The sequence below is a fragment of the Eriocheir sinensis genome, chromosome 55 (assembly GCF_024679095.1).
Source record: "Eriocheir sinensis breed Jianghai 21 chromosome 55, ASM2467909v1, whole genome shotgun sequence".
NCBI lineage: Eukaryota > Metazoa > Arthropoda > Malacostraca > Decapoda > Varunidae > Eriocheir > Eriocheir sinensis.
The window spans coordinates 944,684-961,369 of NC_066563.1; the positions used below are offsets into that span (position 1 = coordinate 944,684).

Genomic DNA, 16,686 nt, shown 5'->3' on the forward strand with positions numbered 1-16,686 from the left:
TTTGATAGTTACATTCCTTCCTTCCTTTTTTATTTTCTCCTAATTTTTTCTTCGTTTCCTTCTTCCTTTCTTTCATTTCCTCCTCCTGCTGCTGTTTTTATCTCTCAAGTCTTCCTTCACCCCTTTATTTCCTCTTCCCTTCCTCCTCGTCCTCCTTCTCCTCTTCCTTTTCTACCCTCTCCTCCTCATGGTGCCCCTGTCTTTAAACCCTTTTTTTTTCTTTTGTTCTCCTCTTCCTCCTTTTTCTTCTAATTTTGCTGCTGTCTTTATCTCCCCTGTCTTTCTCCAGCCTTCTATCTCCTCTCTCCTCCTCCTCCTCTTTCTCTACCCCCTACTCCCTCTCTTCATGTCTTCATCCCTCCCTCCTTCCACCCTTCCCTCCCTGCACTTCATAACCTCCTCCTCCCTCCTTCTCCCTTCTCTTCCTCCTCCTCCTCTTATTTGTCCGTCTACCGCCCCAGTGTCACTCTTCCTCCTTCTCCTTCTCCCCCTCCGTCATACCAGTTTAATAGTGACTGAACGGGGCTCTGGATGGCCATTAGAGGGTTGGAAAAGTACTCGGCTCATTGGTGTGTACTGCATATAATATTTTGCCTGCGTTTTTGTGGGTTATTGAATATGGAAGCGGTTTGATCATCGGGTGAATGCGTGGGTGAGTAGGGAAGGCAGGGAGGGAGGTAGAGAGGGAGGGAGAGAGGGAGGTAAGTGGGTACGTAGGTTGGTAAATTGGTTGGTTAGGTAGTCAGGTGCATGAGATGAGTTGAGGAGTGATGAAAAGGCATATGAAAAGGGGGAGAGAGAGAGAGAGAGAGAGAGAGAGAGAGAGAGAGAGAGAGAGAGAGAGAGAGAGAGAGAGAGAGAGAGAGAGAGAGAGAGAGAGAGAGAGAGAGAGAGAGAGAGAGAGAGAGAGAACTACACACACACACACACACACACACACACACACACACACACGTACTACCATAATGCACACGAACAAAGGACACCCCGACAAACAGACACAAAACGGACAGGAGGAGACAAGAAAGGAAACAGAGAGATAAAGAAACAAACAAAACAGGACATACAGTAGAGAGAGAGACAGACAGAGAGCGAGAGAGGGGGAGAGAAAAGGGAGACAAGGACGGGAGTGAGGAGAGAGAGAAAGGAAGAAATGAAGCGACGAAAGGACACAAGAACAGCTAACAGGGATTGACAGGAGAGGGGAGGGTTGCCGCGCACGAGAACTGACAAAAGGAAGGCGATTAAATTAAAGAGTATTCGAGCCTTTAACTGACAGACGTGAGGACTCCCCGAAACACCGTAGGATCGCGTCAATGTTCTTTCTTTTCTTTCTTTATTTGCTTCGTTTATAATCTCTCCTCTGAACATCTTAAGCTGGAGAGGAAAGAAAAAAGACGAAGAGAAAGAGATGAGGAGAAAGGGAAAAGGGGAGAGAGAGGAGAGAAAGGTAGAGAGGGGAAAAATAGGAAGAGGAAGAGATAGGGGAGTAGAAGATGGATAGAGACGGCGAAGAAAAGGGGCGAAAACAAAGGGCAAGGGAGATTATGAGGAAGGAGGAAGTGAGAAGGACGGAGAGGAGAAAAGGGAGAGGAAATGGTATAATGAGGAAACGATGAAGGAGGAGAAGAAGGAAGGAAAAGTAAAAATGATGAAAATTAGGATACGAGAAAGGAGGAAAGGGTAGGAGGGGAAAAGAATGGAGAGAAGAGGAAAGATGAGAACGTAAAAATAATGAGAAAGAAGATATGATGGAGGGAGAAAGGGACAGAGAGAACGAAGGAAGGAAGTGGAGGGAAAAAAGAAGAAAAAGGAATGCGAGAGAAAATGAGGGAGAGAAACGTGGAAGGAGAACACAATATGACGAAAGAGGAAGAGATGAATAAAAGGAGGCGGGGGAAGGGGAGAAGGAAGGGGAGAGATAGAGAGGGAAGGAAGGCGAAAGAAAAGGAGAGAAAGGGAGGGAGAGAGATGAGTCCGTTGGTTTTATAAGGAAGGGTAACACTTACTTTACAATGGAGAGGAGTGAAGAGGGTGAAGAGGGTGTGAGAGGGGCATGAGGAGGGGAAATGGGAGGAGAAGGAGAAGCTTGTGGCGGTGAGAAGTGAGGGGACGAGCAGAGGAGACAAAATGAGAAATGGAGAGAAGCGAGACGAGAATTATGAAGAAGAGAAAAGATGGGATTATTAGCAGGCCTGGGCGAGGGGACGAGAAAGGAGATGAGAGAAATGAGAGAGAGAGAGAGAGAGAGAGAGAGAGAGAGAGAGAGAGAGAGAGAGAGAGAGAGAGAGAGAGAGAGAGAGAGAGAGAGAGAGAGAGAGAGAGAGAGAGAGAGAGAGAGAGAGAGAGAGAGAGAGAGAGAGAGAGAGAGAGAGAGAGAGAGAGAGAGAGAGAGAGACGAAATACCAGGAAAAATATAAAACCTTACTATAAAGCGAAATGAAAGAAAAAAAAGAAGAAAACTGTTAATAGAGAAGACAGAAAAAAGGAAAAAGGGAAATATTAAGCCGCTTGACGGCACGCATGACTATACTTAGAGAAAGGCGAAGGGCAGGCGGATATAAAGAGAAGAGAAAGATATAAAAGATTAAAAAAATAGGAAAAAGAAAATATTACAAAACTACGATACAAAGACATGGAAAAACAAAAGCATAACAAGGCAGTGGAGGAACATAAAACACATAACGACATCGATTTCTACTCAGAAGGCACGGGTTCGATCCCCGGCACTCTAATATAGATATTCACCGTATATGTCATTGCGGCTTATTAAAAACGTATCCAGCTACCACGAGTTTGAGCAGGTTCACCTTCCCTTCGTGCCCATAGAGGGGGGAGGGGCGTCAGGTATAGAGACGCATTATATTGGTGGCCTCTGACGCGGAGGCCTTTTGGTCATCAGTGACTCAGTTGGCTCGCTGCCCTACTTTCTACTCAGAAGGCACGGGTTCGATCCCCGGTCCTCAGTGGTGTTACAACATCGAGCAAATAAACAGCGACGAAGGAAAAAAAATGCATAAAACACACGAAAAAAAATATGAAGGAAACAAATAAGATAAAAAAAAAAGCCGAAATAGTAAGGAGGCCATTCAAGGGAGAAATCGACAACAACAATAACAACAACAACAGGGGCAACAGCAGCAGCAGCAACAACAAGCCAGCGATGGGAATAGATCAGAAACACGCAGCTACGACGAACGGGGAAGATAATGCGAGGGCGGGTCAGGGAGTGAATGGGAGGAAAGAGAGAGAGAGAGAGAGAGAGAGAGAGAGAGAGAGAGAGAGAGAGAGAGAGAGAGAGAGAGAGAGAGAGAGAGAGAGAGAGAGAGAGAGAGAGAGAGAGAGAGAGAGAGAGAGAGAGAGAGAGAGAGAGAGCCCTGCTGGTACTGCCTAGCGACACAGCGGGCCTTTGTCTCCCCGTGGCCTGAATAGAGTACACGAGGAAGGGACGCGAAGGGGGAGAGAGAGCGGCGAATAATGAGGAAGACAGACAGAAATACGATACATAATGAGCGCCTGAACGGTGGAATAAAAAAGAGGTATAAAAAAAATTGACGGACGGGGAGAAGTATAAGTTAAAAGTCAGACGCATTTATGATGGAAACGCTGCCGCTGCCACCGACTAAAAGAAAAGAATAAAATATGATCATAATAATAAAACTTGGATATATGACGCAGGCGGACGTGCTTCCCGAGTTTATTGCCGAAAACTTCCGGTGAAAAATGCGAGAATGTAGAAGTGTGAGAATATCAAATAGGGAAGAATGGATGAAATTAAAAAGACAGATATTTAAAAAACGAAACAAAACGATAATGAGAAGATAAAATAAGGAAGAAAAGGGAGATATTAAGAGGAAAAATATAAACAAAGAGATGATGATGATATGAAAAAAAGGACAGAAAAGGGAGATATTAAAAAGACAAATATATTTAAAAAAACGATACAAAACGATAATGAGAACACCAAATAGGGCAGAGAAGGGAGATAATGATAAGCAAAGAGGAAAAAAATATATATAAAGAGATAATGATGCTATAAAAAAGGGCAGAAAAGGGAGATATTAAACAGAGATAATGAGAATATCAAACGGGGCGGAGATGGGAGATATTAAAAAAGAAGATGGAAATATATATACAAAGAGATTAAAAGACTTCCACGTGAAAATGTAAGTTACGGAAGTGAAACTGAGGAAGGGATATATTAAAGAAAAATATATATACAGAAAGCGATAAAAGAAATCACGTGCAAATCTAAATATGACGAAAACGAAAATGAGAAAGGAAATATATAAAAAAAGACGAAAGTAGAGATCGATAATAGATAAAAAAATTCCACGTGAAAATGAGAGTATGAAAAAGTGAAAATGAGAAAGGAAAAATATAAAAAAAGACAAAAGTAGAGATAGATAATAGATAAAAGAATTGCACGTGAAAATGAAGATATGAAAAAGTATAGAGAGAGATATAAGAATCCCAAACGAAAATGAATGGCGAAAGTGAAAATGAGATAGTTATTGAAAAGAAGACACAAAAATATATGTACTAAGAGATAAAAGAATTCCACACGAAAATGTAAATATGATGAAAATGAAAATGAGATTATTCCTCCCCTTCCTCCTCTTCCTTTTCCTCGGCGGCCTCCCCTCGCGCACCGCCTCCGCCCTCGCTCGCCCACTCCTCCGTCCCCTTCCTTGCGCTTAAATGCATACGAAAAAAAAAAAAGCAAACAGGAGAAAAACAATGGAAAGAATAAAAACTGAAAAAAAAAGTTAAGTTTCTGTCACGAGCTCCCTGTTTTTTCATGGTATTTTGTTGTTGTTGTTGTTTTTGTTGTTGTTGTTGTTGTTGTTGTTGTTGTTGGTGGTGGTGGTGGTGGTGCTTTCTCTGCAGGCAAAGATCATGAAGCAAAGTATAAGTTCTGCAAGTCGAGTAGGTGTTGTTGCTGCCATTCACAGATGCGTTAATTTTTTTTTCTCTTTGCATTGAAATATATTCCAGGAACAGGAGCTGCGAATTAAATGAAAAAAAATGCGTTGCCGTCACGGAGAGCAAGAATTCTCCCCCCCCCAAAAAAAAAAAAAAAAAAAAACTTGAAATATTGCGAATTCAAGTACTCCTCTTGCGGCGGCCATTCACAAGCGCATTATTTTTTCTTCGCATTTAAATATATACAAAGAAAAAAAAACAGGAACATGCTCCGCAAATTAATACAGCACATAAAAAAAAAGAAACATTTCCCGCTAAGTACTTGAACACTAGCAATTAGGAACGTCTCGGGAAGGGTAAAAGTTTATATTAAATTCTTCTTTTCATGTGCCGGGATGGAAAGGGTTGGCGGTTCCGGGTATCTGGTAACACTGTATCTCACCCCCTCCCCTCCCTCCCCTTCCCCCTCTCCTCATCCCCCGCTGGCACCATCCTCCTCTTTTAATGACCCCCCACCCCCCCACCGCCCCCCCACAACACGGCCCGCTTGATTGGATGGGTGGTTAAGGTCTATGGTGATGATGGTGGTGGTGGTAGTGAAGAGGAGGTGGAGGGTTGACGTGTAGTGGTGATGATGATGGAGTTCTACAGTGATGGTAGGGATGAAAAAAAGGAAGTGGTGATGGTGGTGGTGATGGTGACACTGTGTGGGAGGTAGGGGGGGGACGGAGACGGTAGTTGTAAGTGATGAAAAGTGTTGGTAGTTAGGTTAGTGGTGAGGGGATGTCAGAAGTGGTGGTGGTGGTGGTGGTGGCGGTGATGGTGGTGGTGAAGGAAGTAGTGGTGATTGGAGAGGAGTTAACAAAGGTGGCAGTTACGTTGTGGGGGGGGGGGCTGTTGATGTTGGTGTGTTGATGTTGGCAGTAGTAGTAGTAGTAGTAATAGTAGGTACTGATGTTGTTGTTGGTAGTAGATCCAGTGATTAGGAGGGTTATTTCTTTCTTTCAATAATTAGTTTGCCCTACTGAAAAAAAAAAAGTATAAGTATTGGTATAAGTAATAGAGGTGGTGGTGGTGGGATGGTAGTGGTGGTGTTGGTAATAGTGGTGTTGGTAATGTTATTGTTCTTGTTGTCGGTGGTGGTGGTGGTGGTGGAATCTTTTAGGTCAGATTTGCATGCGGAAAGAAATCTGCATAAATACCTTGCTTTCCCTGAGGTGACAATTCAGTGTATCACGGAGGACGGGAAGAAAAGGAGATGGAGCAATACAGGAAGAGAGACAGAGGAGAGGAATGAAGGAAGAGGCGAAGAGAGGGAGGAACAAAAGAATGGAGGGGTGGAGAGAGGAGAGGGCTGAGGGAAGAGAGATGGAAGGAGGAGAAAATGAATGTAGGGGCGGAGAAAGGAGAGGGATGAGGGAAGAGGCTAAGGGAAGGAAGAACAAAAGAATGGAGGAGTGGAGAAAGGAGAAGGATGAGGAAAAAGACAGAGAGAAGGAGGAAGAAAAAATGGAGAGACTGAGAAAGGAGAAGGATGAGGAAAAAGACAGAGAGAAGGAGGAAGAAAAAATGGAGAGACTGAGAAAGGAGAGGGATGAGGAAAAAGACAGAGGGAAGGAGGAAGAAAAAATGGAGAGATTGAGAGAGGAGAGGAATGAGGAAAGAGACAGAGGGAAGGAGGAAGAAAAAATGGAGAGATTGAGAAAGGAGAAGGATGAGGAAAAAGACAGAGGGAAGGAGGAAGAAAAAATGGAGAGATTGAGAAAGGAGAAGGATGAGGAAAAAGACAGAGAGAAGGAGGAAAAAAAATGGAGAGATTGAGAAAGGAGAAGGATGAGGAAAAAGACAGAGAGAAGGAGGAAGAAAAAATGGAGAGACTGAGAGAAGAGAGGGATGAGGGAAGAAACGGAGGGAAGTAGGAAGAAAAAGAATGCAGGGATGGAGAGAAGAGAGGGAGGAGGAGGAGGGAAGGAGGCAAAGGAGGCACAGGTGTGAGGCCTAAAAAGATTAATGAGATACAACACGTTTTTTCTTCCATAACGATCAACTTTTTTATACCTGCCAGTGATTTCTCTCTCTCTCTCTCTCTCTCTCTCTTCATTTCATTGCTTCCCCTATTTCCAAATTTGCATAGCCCTCAATTTTATTCTAGATATCTCCCCTTCTCTCTCTCTCTCTCTCTCTCTCTCTGACACACACACACACACACACATACACACACACACACACATCATGTAAAACCAAACACCTACATAAATCGAGGACCAAAGAAGGTAAACATACACACACACACACACACACACACACACACACACACACACGCACACACACACACACAGCCCTGCATCCTCTACCATCCTCCCGTCACTTACGTCTGCTATATTTTTCCCCCACTTATTTTCGTCCAGATTCTCATTTCAACAGTAATGAAAAAAAAGGACACGGAGGAAAAAAAAGGAGAGATCTGCCCTAATTACCACTGGGAGGGGTAATGAAACACGGAGCACTTGCCAAATGCCCCCCTCCCCCCACTCCCTCTCTCCCTGCACGCCTATTGGTCTATACAGTAATTGCCCCCTCCCCCCCTCCCCTCCCCACCACCCTCCCATTTGTCTGAGTGTGCTAACTACGTCATTAGGACAAAAATGAGATCGTTAGCAAGTTCAGTTTTATCGCGGCGCTTCGTGTGAGCACAATATGAGCACAATTGTTGAAGTTTTTTTTTTGTATGTATGTGGGAGGTGAGGGGAATGTGTGTGTGTGTGTGTGTGTGTGTGTGTGTGTGTGTGTGTGTGTGTGTGTGTATATATGTCTTTTTACTCGTGTTATGTATGTATGTATTTATGCAAGTATGTAGGAAAGTAGACGTTTTCTTTTCATTTCTATTTCATAACTATGTATTCATGTATTCGCCTATGCATGTATGATACGTGTGTGCATCTACCTGCCCGTCTGTCTGTCTGTCTGTCTGTCTGTTTGTCTCTCTGTCTGTCTTTCTATTTGTCTGACCCCATTTTCCTTCCTATCCTTACCTTACTGTTTCGTCCTCTGCCAGGTTTTATATGGAAGCCTGAACGTATGTATGTATGTATGTATGTATGTATGTATATATGTATATGTATTTTCCACTGCTGTGCCTACGCCGTACCATTGATTTTAAAAGACCATTATCAGTGCAAACAACTCTGTGTGTGTGTGTGTGTGTGTGTGTGTGTGTGTGTGTGTGTGTGTGTGTGTGTGTGTGTGTGTGTCGCACGTGGGGGAAAGACAAGAAAAAGGTGATGGAAAAACGTGGGTGAAGGATGATGTGGAAGGTGTATGAAAGGAGGAGGAGGAGGAGGAGGAGGAGGAGGAAACGGAAGAGCTGCATATAGTGGTCAAGTAAAATAAAGTAAAAGAAAAGGAGGAAATATACAGAAAGAAAAGGAGAAAGAAGAGGGAAGGAGAGAGGGAGAGAAGGAAGAAGGAAGGAGAGAAGGGAGAAGAAGGGAAGGAAGAAAGTGGAGAGTGGAGAAGGAAAGAGCGTTGAAGGGCAGGCGTAGTGTGGGAGGAAAGGGGAGAAGGTGGAGATAAAACTGCCGCAGAAAGTGAGGGAGGAGGAGGAAAAAGAGGGGAGAGATGATGGTGGAGGGAGGAGGAGAAGGAGGAGGAGGAGGAGGATGGAACTGCGAGGGACAGGGAGGTACAGTAACGAAAGGAAAATAGAGCGAAGGAAGGAAGGAATAAAAGGAAACGACGAAGAGAGAGAGAGAGAGAGAGAGAGAGAGAGAGAGAGAGAGAGAGAGAGAGAGAGAGAGAGAGAGAGAGAGAGAGAGAGAGAGAGAGAGAGAGAGAGAGAGAGAGAGAGAGAGAGAGAGAGAGAGAGAGAGAGAGAGAGAATGGTGAAGCAAATGGAGAAATGACGAGGAGGAGGAGGAGGAATAGAGGGGAAGGTAAAAGGGGAATGGAGGAGGAGGAGGACGGAGAATGGAAGAAGAATTAGCGAAGATAGAAAACCAATGAAGGAAGAATGGAGGAGAAGTAATTAAGGGATGGAGGAAGGGAGGGAGAGAGGGAGAAGGAAGGAGATGTTGGGGCGAAGGGAAAAAACGTAAAACAAATGAAGGGGAGAAGAAGAAGGGAGACGGAAGAGATGCAAAATAAACAAATAAAAGGGAACAGAGAGAGAGAGAGAGAGAGAGAGAGAGAGAGAGAGAGAGAGAGAGAGAGAGAGAGAGAGAGAGAGAGAGAGAGAGAGAGAGAGAGAGAGAGAGAGAGAGAATATTACAGTGGAGGAAAGGAGGGGAGAGGATGGAGAGACAATAGGAAGACGCTGGAAGGATGGAGGAAAGTCTAAAAGAGGAAAGAAGCACTGAAGAAGAGGAGGAGGAGGAGGAGGAGGAAGTTAAGACGCCCATATATATTTTCTTTTATATTAGGTTAGTCAAGACACATTTGCAAGTTGTTGTTGTTGTTGTTGTTGTTACTGTTGTTGTTGTTTGTACGTAATCTTGTGGACTAAAGGTATGTGCCTGTTTTGTACCGTGTGTGAGTGTGTGTGTGTGTGTGTGTGTGTGTGTGTGGGTGGGTGTGGGTGAGTGGGTTAGTGAAGGCAGATTTGTGTGAAACTAAATAACGCCAGCACAGGAATGTCCACGCGAATTATACAACGCAAACAAACACACGGATAACAGTAGCCCAACAAAACGCCATACAAAAAAAAAAAAAAAAAAAAAAAAAAAAAACGGAAGCGGAGGTAATCAAACGACGGCAGCCGAACACACACACACACACACACACACACACACACACACACACACACACACACACACACACACACACACACATGCATTACTCCTCCACCACCTCACCTCCCCCTTCAAAAAAAACACCGCGACCTACAAAAAAATTCAAAACATCACATAGAGAGAAAAAAAAACTCCAATAATATCTCCGTGTAAAATTTTCTTTGTCGTTTCTACCCTTGTTAGAAATAAAAAATAAAATAAAACATAAGTGGATAAAAAAAAAAGAGCACTGACGTTGGGTAAAAAAAACTCTCTGGGCTTAATCAAGTTTGCAGGAAAAAAAGTGTTTGTCCAATTAAGGGTTCCGGCACATCTTTAATTAGAGCAGGTGTTTAGCGTACAGGTGAGCAGGGAGGAAACAAAGAGGGAGGAAATTAGATGCACGGAAGTATAAAAAAAAAAAAAAAAAAGGAAGAGACGTGATGGAGAAGCAGTTTGAAGTGTGTGTGTGGGAAGAGCGGGTGATGAGGGTAATGATAATGGTGATGATGGTGATAATGATGGTGATGATGATTGATGGTGATGGAGGGCAACTTGGATCGTGTGTGTGATTGTGCGATAGAAGATAGAAGAATAGAAGATAGGGATAGAAGATAGGGCAATGAGAGTAATGGTAATAATGATGACGATGGTGATGAATGGGTGATGAATGATGAAGTGCAAGCTGGAATGTGTGATGATGATGGTGATGATGATGAAAGTGAGTGATTGTGAAGAGGTAAGTCGATGCATGTGTCAAGAAAGGGTGATGAGGGCAGTGAAAATGGTGATCAAAATAGTGATGACAATAATGATGATGATGAGAATGATGATGATGATGATATTAATGATGATGGTGGTGGTGGTGGAGGTGGTCACGATAATTATAGTCAAATTGCAGGCGAAATTATTAATTGATTTACGTTTCAATTAAAAAGGAGTCAAGAAACGGGAATTAAATGAAAGCTTTGGCTGTGAATTATTATGAAGAAGGAGGAGGAGGTGAAGGAGGAGGAGGAAGAGGAGGAGGAGGAGGAGGAAAGGTGGAGGAGATATACGAAAATGAAGACGAGGATGATAACAAAGATGAATAGGAGGAGGAGGAGGAGGAGGAGGAGGAGGAGGACGAGGAGGAGGAGGAGGAAGGATATGAGAACGAAGATGAATGACAATATCGGAGAAAGGGAAGAGAAAACAAATGGACATAACAGGAAATATGAAGGATCAAAGAGAAAAGGGAGGAGGAGGAGGAGGAAGAGAAGGAAGATAAAATGGAAAAGGAGGAGGAGGAGGAGGCGTAGGAAGAGGAGGAGGAGAAAGCGAATAACAGTAAGATGAGAGAGGGCCAGAAAGAGGAGGGAGAGGAGATGAATAGGACGAGAGAAGAGGAGGGAAAGGAAGGGTTTGCTTCATATAACTTCATTACTCGAGGTATTTGGACACGTTAATAGATTTCCAATAACCAGGTGATACAAGGGACCCAGCCGCCGGCCACGTCCCAGACCCTCGCCCAATCCACGCCCTGACCCCCGACTGACCTCTGACCTTCCACCCGCCACACTTTCCCTGCACACGATGCTCTGGACACGGAAGGAAAAAAAGAATGAGGAGGAGAGAAATAAATCCTAAGTCTGCATGATTTCTTACCTCCCTGACCTGACACTCATGAATCTTGGGTCGCGAGGTTAGAAAAGGAAAAAAGAAGGAAAGACGTGACCCCCCAGCAGGCCTCATTTGACCCCCACGACCTCTTATGGTGTTGGGTCACGCTATGATCCTGTACAAGCGTGTGACCAGGCAGGATGAAAGGTCACCCCACGTCACTATTAAACCAATCACGCTTAAACGATATGATTCCCAGTCACACTAAACCTGGCGTTGACCGTGTGACCTGAGACGACACGGCGGCGATGTTAGGTCACGGTGAGGTCATGAATGAAGCTGTTCTATGTGTGAGCTGATGTTTAGGGGGAAGAGGGATGTTAGGAAGAGAAATAACTTCTTTTTTTTTTTCGCTGTGTAATTTTGTCCGTGTCTCTTTCTCTTTCCTTTTCGTAGTGTGTGTGTGTGTGTGTGTGTGTGTGTGTGTGTGTGTGTGTGTCCAGTGTATCTGTTTAACCTTTTCAGTCTGTCTACGTATTGACTCTCAGTTTGCCTCTCTCTCTCTCTTCCCCTCGACGTCTGGCCACATCCTATTCAACATTAGCCAGCCCGGTGCGTCGCGTCACATGGTCCTGAAGCCAGAATCGGTCCCCGGCAAGAGTTCGCTCCCCACAAAGCCGCAGCCGAACGCGAAATCAGACACGCATAAGAGGAACCCACGTGTGTCGACCAGCGAAAATGAATTATGCTTTACGCGCGGTGCCACACACACACACACACACACACACACACACAAACACACACACACACACACACACACACACACACACACACACACACACACACACACACACACACACACACACACACACACACACACACACACACACACACACACACACACACACACACACACACACACACACACACACACACACGCACACGGACACACACGCTCTCTCTCTCTCTGGCCCACACACACACACACACACACAGCACGTGTAGACCAGCTAAAATCAAATACGCATTAGTCTCCTCTCTCTCTCTCTCTCTCAGGGAATAACACACTCTGGAAAGGTTGAATCTCTCTCTCTCTGGTAATTACGTACGAAGAGGGAGGGGGGGAGGGAAGGTTGATTCACACCGTCTTGCGCCGATCAACGAAGGACGACAAATAATGGGAAAAAAAATAAGGGGTAAAAAAAGTTCTCCCATAAGTCACGTCTCTCGCGGCGTACGGTTCGGAGGTCTTCTGAGGGACTGTACCATCTTGCCCTGACGTTCAGTGCTTTCTTAATCGCCCCTGATCGCTTTAATCCGAGTAATTACTTGCCTTAATGATTCTTGAGTTCAAAATTACAGTTATTATCCAGTAATTAACAAAACCTTCAAGACATCTCACGCTTTCGATTTTTGATTGGATGAGGTGATCACGGGAACGATTTTGGCCAGTTCATTTGTGAGTAATTGTGATGGTAGTAGTAGTAGTAGTAGTAGTAGTAGTAGTAGTAGTAGTAGTAGTAGTAGTAGTAGTAGTAGTAGTAGTAGTAGTAGTAGTAGTAGTAGTAGTAGTAGTAGTAGTAGTAGTAGTAGTAGTAATAGTAGTAGTAGTAGTAGTAGTAGTAGTAGTAGTAGTAGTAGTAGTAGTAGTAGTAGTAGTAGTAGTAGTAGTAGTAGTAGTAGTAGTAGTAGTAGTAGTAGAAGTAGTAGTAGTAGTAGCAGTAGTAGTAGTAGTAGTAGTAATAGCGTAGTTTATCAATGTCAATGGCGTAGTAGTAGTAGAAGTAGTGGTAGTAGTAGTGGCAGACAGAGCAGCCATTCAATTTTTCAGCAAGTAGCAAATGAATGAATGAATAAATGAGCGAGCATAATTAATGAGTGAATCCTAAGTCAGCGAACAACTAAATGCATAAATACATAAATTAAGAGATAAAATAATATACACAGTCGAAAATCGAAAAAAGCTAAAAAAAAGCCAACGAAAGCCACAAGAGCAACACGCCAGCATTGAAGAAGAGGCTGAGGCGGCGCGACCCTCTCACCTTGCTGGCCAATGATCCAGGTAAGGACAAGGGCTCGCAGGACGTCCACCTTCATCCTGGTCGCCTCGCCTCGCATGGCTGAGACTCGACGGGGACGCCCAAAGCCTAATAAAGTCCGGGCACGTTCACCAAGCCTTCAGAGCGACAGTCGGATAAAGGAAGTTCATTGGCACGAGTTTTCACGATAGTTTTTGAAGTCGTTGATCCACACGTTAAGTTCTTAGGTTCTTAGGGCCTTCGTAGAGTTCCCAGTCGCTTAGCACCACGAGTCTTGTCACTTCGAAGCACTAAACTAAGAAAAAGTTACAGAAATCCATCCGCCGTGCACTAAAACCGAGGCTACGAGTGGAGGTTACAAAATTTCGCGTACAAAATGAAGTTTCAGCCGTCACTTGGGTAAAAAGTTTCGATTCACAGGAGGTGGAGAATGTCATACTCCAGCCCGCGTCAGAGCACCCTGGAGGAGGAGGAACGCGGATCTTCGGGGCTTGAGGTCTCCGCATTCAAGTCGAGAAGACCACGTGGGGAGGCAGAGACGGCGCGCGAAAGTGGACAGCCTCGCGCCTTGGGTTTTGGCGGGAAACTGGCGTAGCGGGAAAGTGAGCACGGGAGGCGGGTCGCGCGAGGGGGAAATAAGGCTGCCTGATGCACGACGAGTGTGTGGCGTGGGAGGGTTAGGGCAGCTACAATAATCTCTCTCTCTGCCTTTCCCCATTCATACTTTTTTTAGTCTTTTTTTACGCCGCACGTGCCATGTTCAAGGACACGGACAGAGGAAAATTGTGAAACACGAGTCTTTGCCGCCTCTTCCCCGTGTGTGTGTGTGTGTGTGTGTGTGTGTGTGTGTGTGTGTGTACATGAGCGAGTGAAAGGGTGGCCGGTGGAATGCTTCGTGTCGGCTCATACTCTATACGGTATTAATGGACATCCGTTGCCTCCCTCTTTCCTCATCTCCCTCATATCTCCCTCTCCCCCTCTCTTGATCTCCCTTCAGGCACGTACGATTAATACAGTGGCGAGAGATGAATGCCAGGCGGCCCGTCCAGTGCGAACCAAAGTAGGGGAGAGAAGATTCCCTTGAAAACCCGTACAGATCACCGCTTGGGGCGCTGCCTGCACTCAGAAGGCTGTTTTCTTTTACATCAGAGGAGGCAGCTTGAGGGCAACACATAAGAAATCAAAAGAGCCTGCTATCCACTGCCCCTATAAAGAAAATAGAATGAAAGCCCGAAAAGAGAAGGTCAATTTCGGGTAGTGCCTCGGTATCTGTTGTTTTCCCCGTGGTTTTAGTGTTGGAAGAAGCAGAAGCGGAAAAATACCCTTCACGTGGAAGTATAAATCATTAAAATCCCTCAGAAGTCTCCCTCCGCAAGTCTGATTCTTGGAAGTTCACGGCGAAGGAGAATTCTTACGCGGATATAAAGACAGCTGCTTCTGGGCGCGGCAAGAATAAAGTAGGAACATTCGGTGGAACTATTTTATATCTTTCTACCTTCCCGGAGCGTGAATACTTGTAATCCACGAAAGAGAGAGAGAGAGAGAGAGAGAGAGAGAGAGAGAGAGAGAGAGAGAGAGAGAGAGAGAGAGAGAGAGAGAGAGAGAGAGAGAGAGAGAGAGAATGCATTAGTGGCGCGGAATAAAAAATAATCAACAATATTAAGGAAATCACAATACGATGCCCGGAAAATCGCACGAAATCTGTGGAAGCTTATTTTTTATCCGAACGTGAAAATTTAATGTAAAGAAAAAATAAAAAAAAAAAACCATGAAGAAAGACATCGCGATATTTAGATACGAGATAAGAAACGAAGAACTTCAAACAATCATCTGACTGAAACTTAGGTCGGCAATATACGACACTTTCGCTTCTCACATCAGCTGTTTCTAAAGGCCAAAGAAGGGGTCAGTCAGATTCTAATGAGTGTTTCTTTAGGTTCATGGTAGAGAAGAAGGGTCGCACTACCACCAGGGTCATAAAACTGCTCCTGAAAATGCCCAAAACCCCTATGAAAGCCTTGTCGAATATGTGATACGGCCCTTAATGTACTAGAAAGATAAAAATAAATAAATAAATAAAATAAAACATTAAGAAAGACAACGCGACAGTGAGAACTTGAAATTAATATGTGAGAAACTTAACGCACTGGAAAAAAAAACAACCAAGAAAGACTTCGTGATATTTAAATACGAGATGAGAAACAAAGAACAAATTACTATACGATTTAACTTCCTACAACCAAGAACAAGTAAAATCGTCGAGAGGGAAAGGGGAATTAAAAGACCTAAGAACCATTCAACTTGTGACTTAGAAGGAAATAGAACAAGGAAGACATCACCAGATTAAAAAAAATATAAAGTACAAAAAAAAAAAAAAATCACGAAATCATATCATATACCCCAAAGGTAATTCATAAGGCCTAGAACTATTTAACTTGCGATTCAGGAGGAAAGAGAACAAAACATCACCTCATTAATAAAAAAAAAAGTTAAAATACAGTATAAAAATAACATTCATGAAATCATTACATATATCCCACATTCCCTTTGACCTAAAACCCGTTAAGTCCAGGGAAGGGAAAGGGAATTCATCAGTGTTAAGAAAAATGCTAATATTTCCAACCCACACCGAATACGTAAATGAGGTCTGCGCGGGAACACGGCCGCAGAGGAGCAACAAGGAATGCCAAATGAGGTACCGCCCCCTTCCCCCTCCCAGCCAGTGTAAAAAAAGAACATTAATAAATACGAGAAACATCGAGCATGGAAGTCATAATGAACCTCCAAAACAAAGCCTTGCAAATAAGCCTCTTCTGTTGTGCCCTTCTCTTCCTCTTCCTCTTTCCTCTCCTCTTCCTCTTCTTCTTCCTCTTTCTTCTCCGTCTACCCATGTGCTTCCTCCCTTCTCAAAGCCTATTCTCTCCTCCTCCTTCCCCTCCTCTTCCTCTTCCTTTTCTTCTTCCTTCGAGGCAAGTAACAAAGAGCATCAACAAAAATTAAATGAAACCGCACGAGGGGCAGGAATAAAGAAAACGGGAAGAGAAAACCACTAACAGAACACAGTACACTAGATTAAAAACATTCTCTCTCTCTCTCTCTCTCTCTCTCTCTCTCTCTCTCTCTCTCTCTCTCTCTCTCTCTCTCTCTCTCTCTCTCTCTCTCTCTCTCTCTCAAGTTACGCGCGGCATATATCTCCTTCGAAAAAAATGAAAATAAAAAAGGTCAGCTAGTGTGGTTGGTGTTCTCCCCAGCGTGAAAAAAAGAGTGAAGTGAAATATTTAGTAAGACTGTCGCTGTGCGTGAGAGTGCTTCGGAAAATACGATACTGTTTGGGCGGATTCGCTTCTACATAC

The 16,686-nt window shown here is 44.0% G+C and overlaps 1 protein-coding gene across 5 annotated transcripts in view; it reads right to left on the bottom strand.

Annotated features, from left to right (window-relative positions):
• LOC126983881 (cell adhesion molecule Dscam2-like) overlaps positions 1–14,011 on the bottom strand; it is a 257,622-nt gene extending 243,611 nt beyond the window's left edge. For 2 of the 5 annotated variants that reach the window (XM_050837035.1, XM_050837033.1), the window contains exon 1: positions 13,337–14,010. In XM_050837035.1, coding sequence (XP_050692992.1) covers positions 13,337–13,412 — 76 coding nt within the window. In that variant the 5' untranslated portion in view covers positions 13,413–14,010. Of the gene's footprint in view, positions 1–13,336 lie in introns of all 5 variants that reach the window. The other 3 variants (XM_050837036.1, XM_050837034.1, XM_050837037.1) reach the window with 2 other exon arrangements.
• Positions 14,012–16,686: the final 2,675 nt, after the last annotated feature.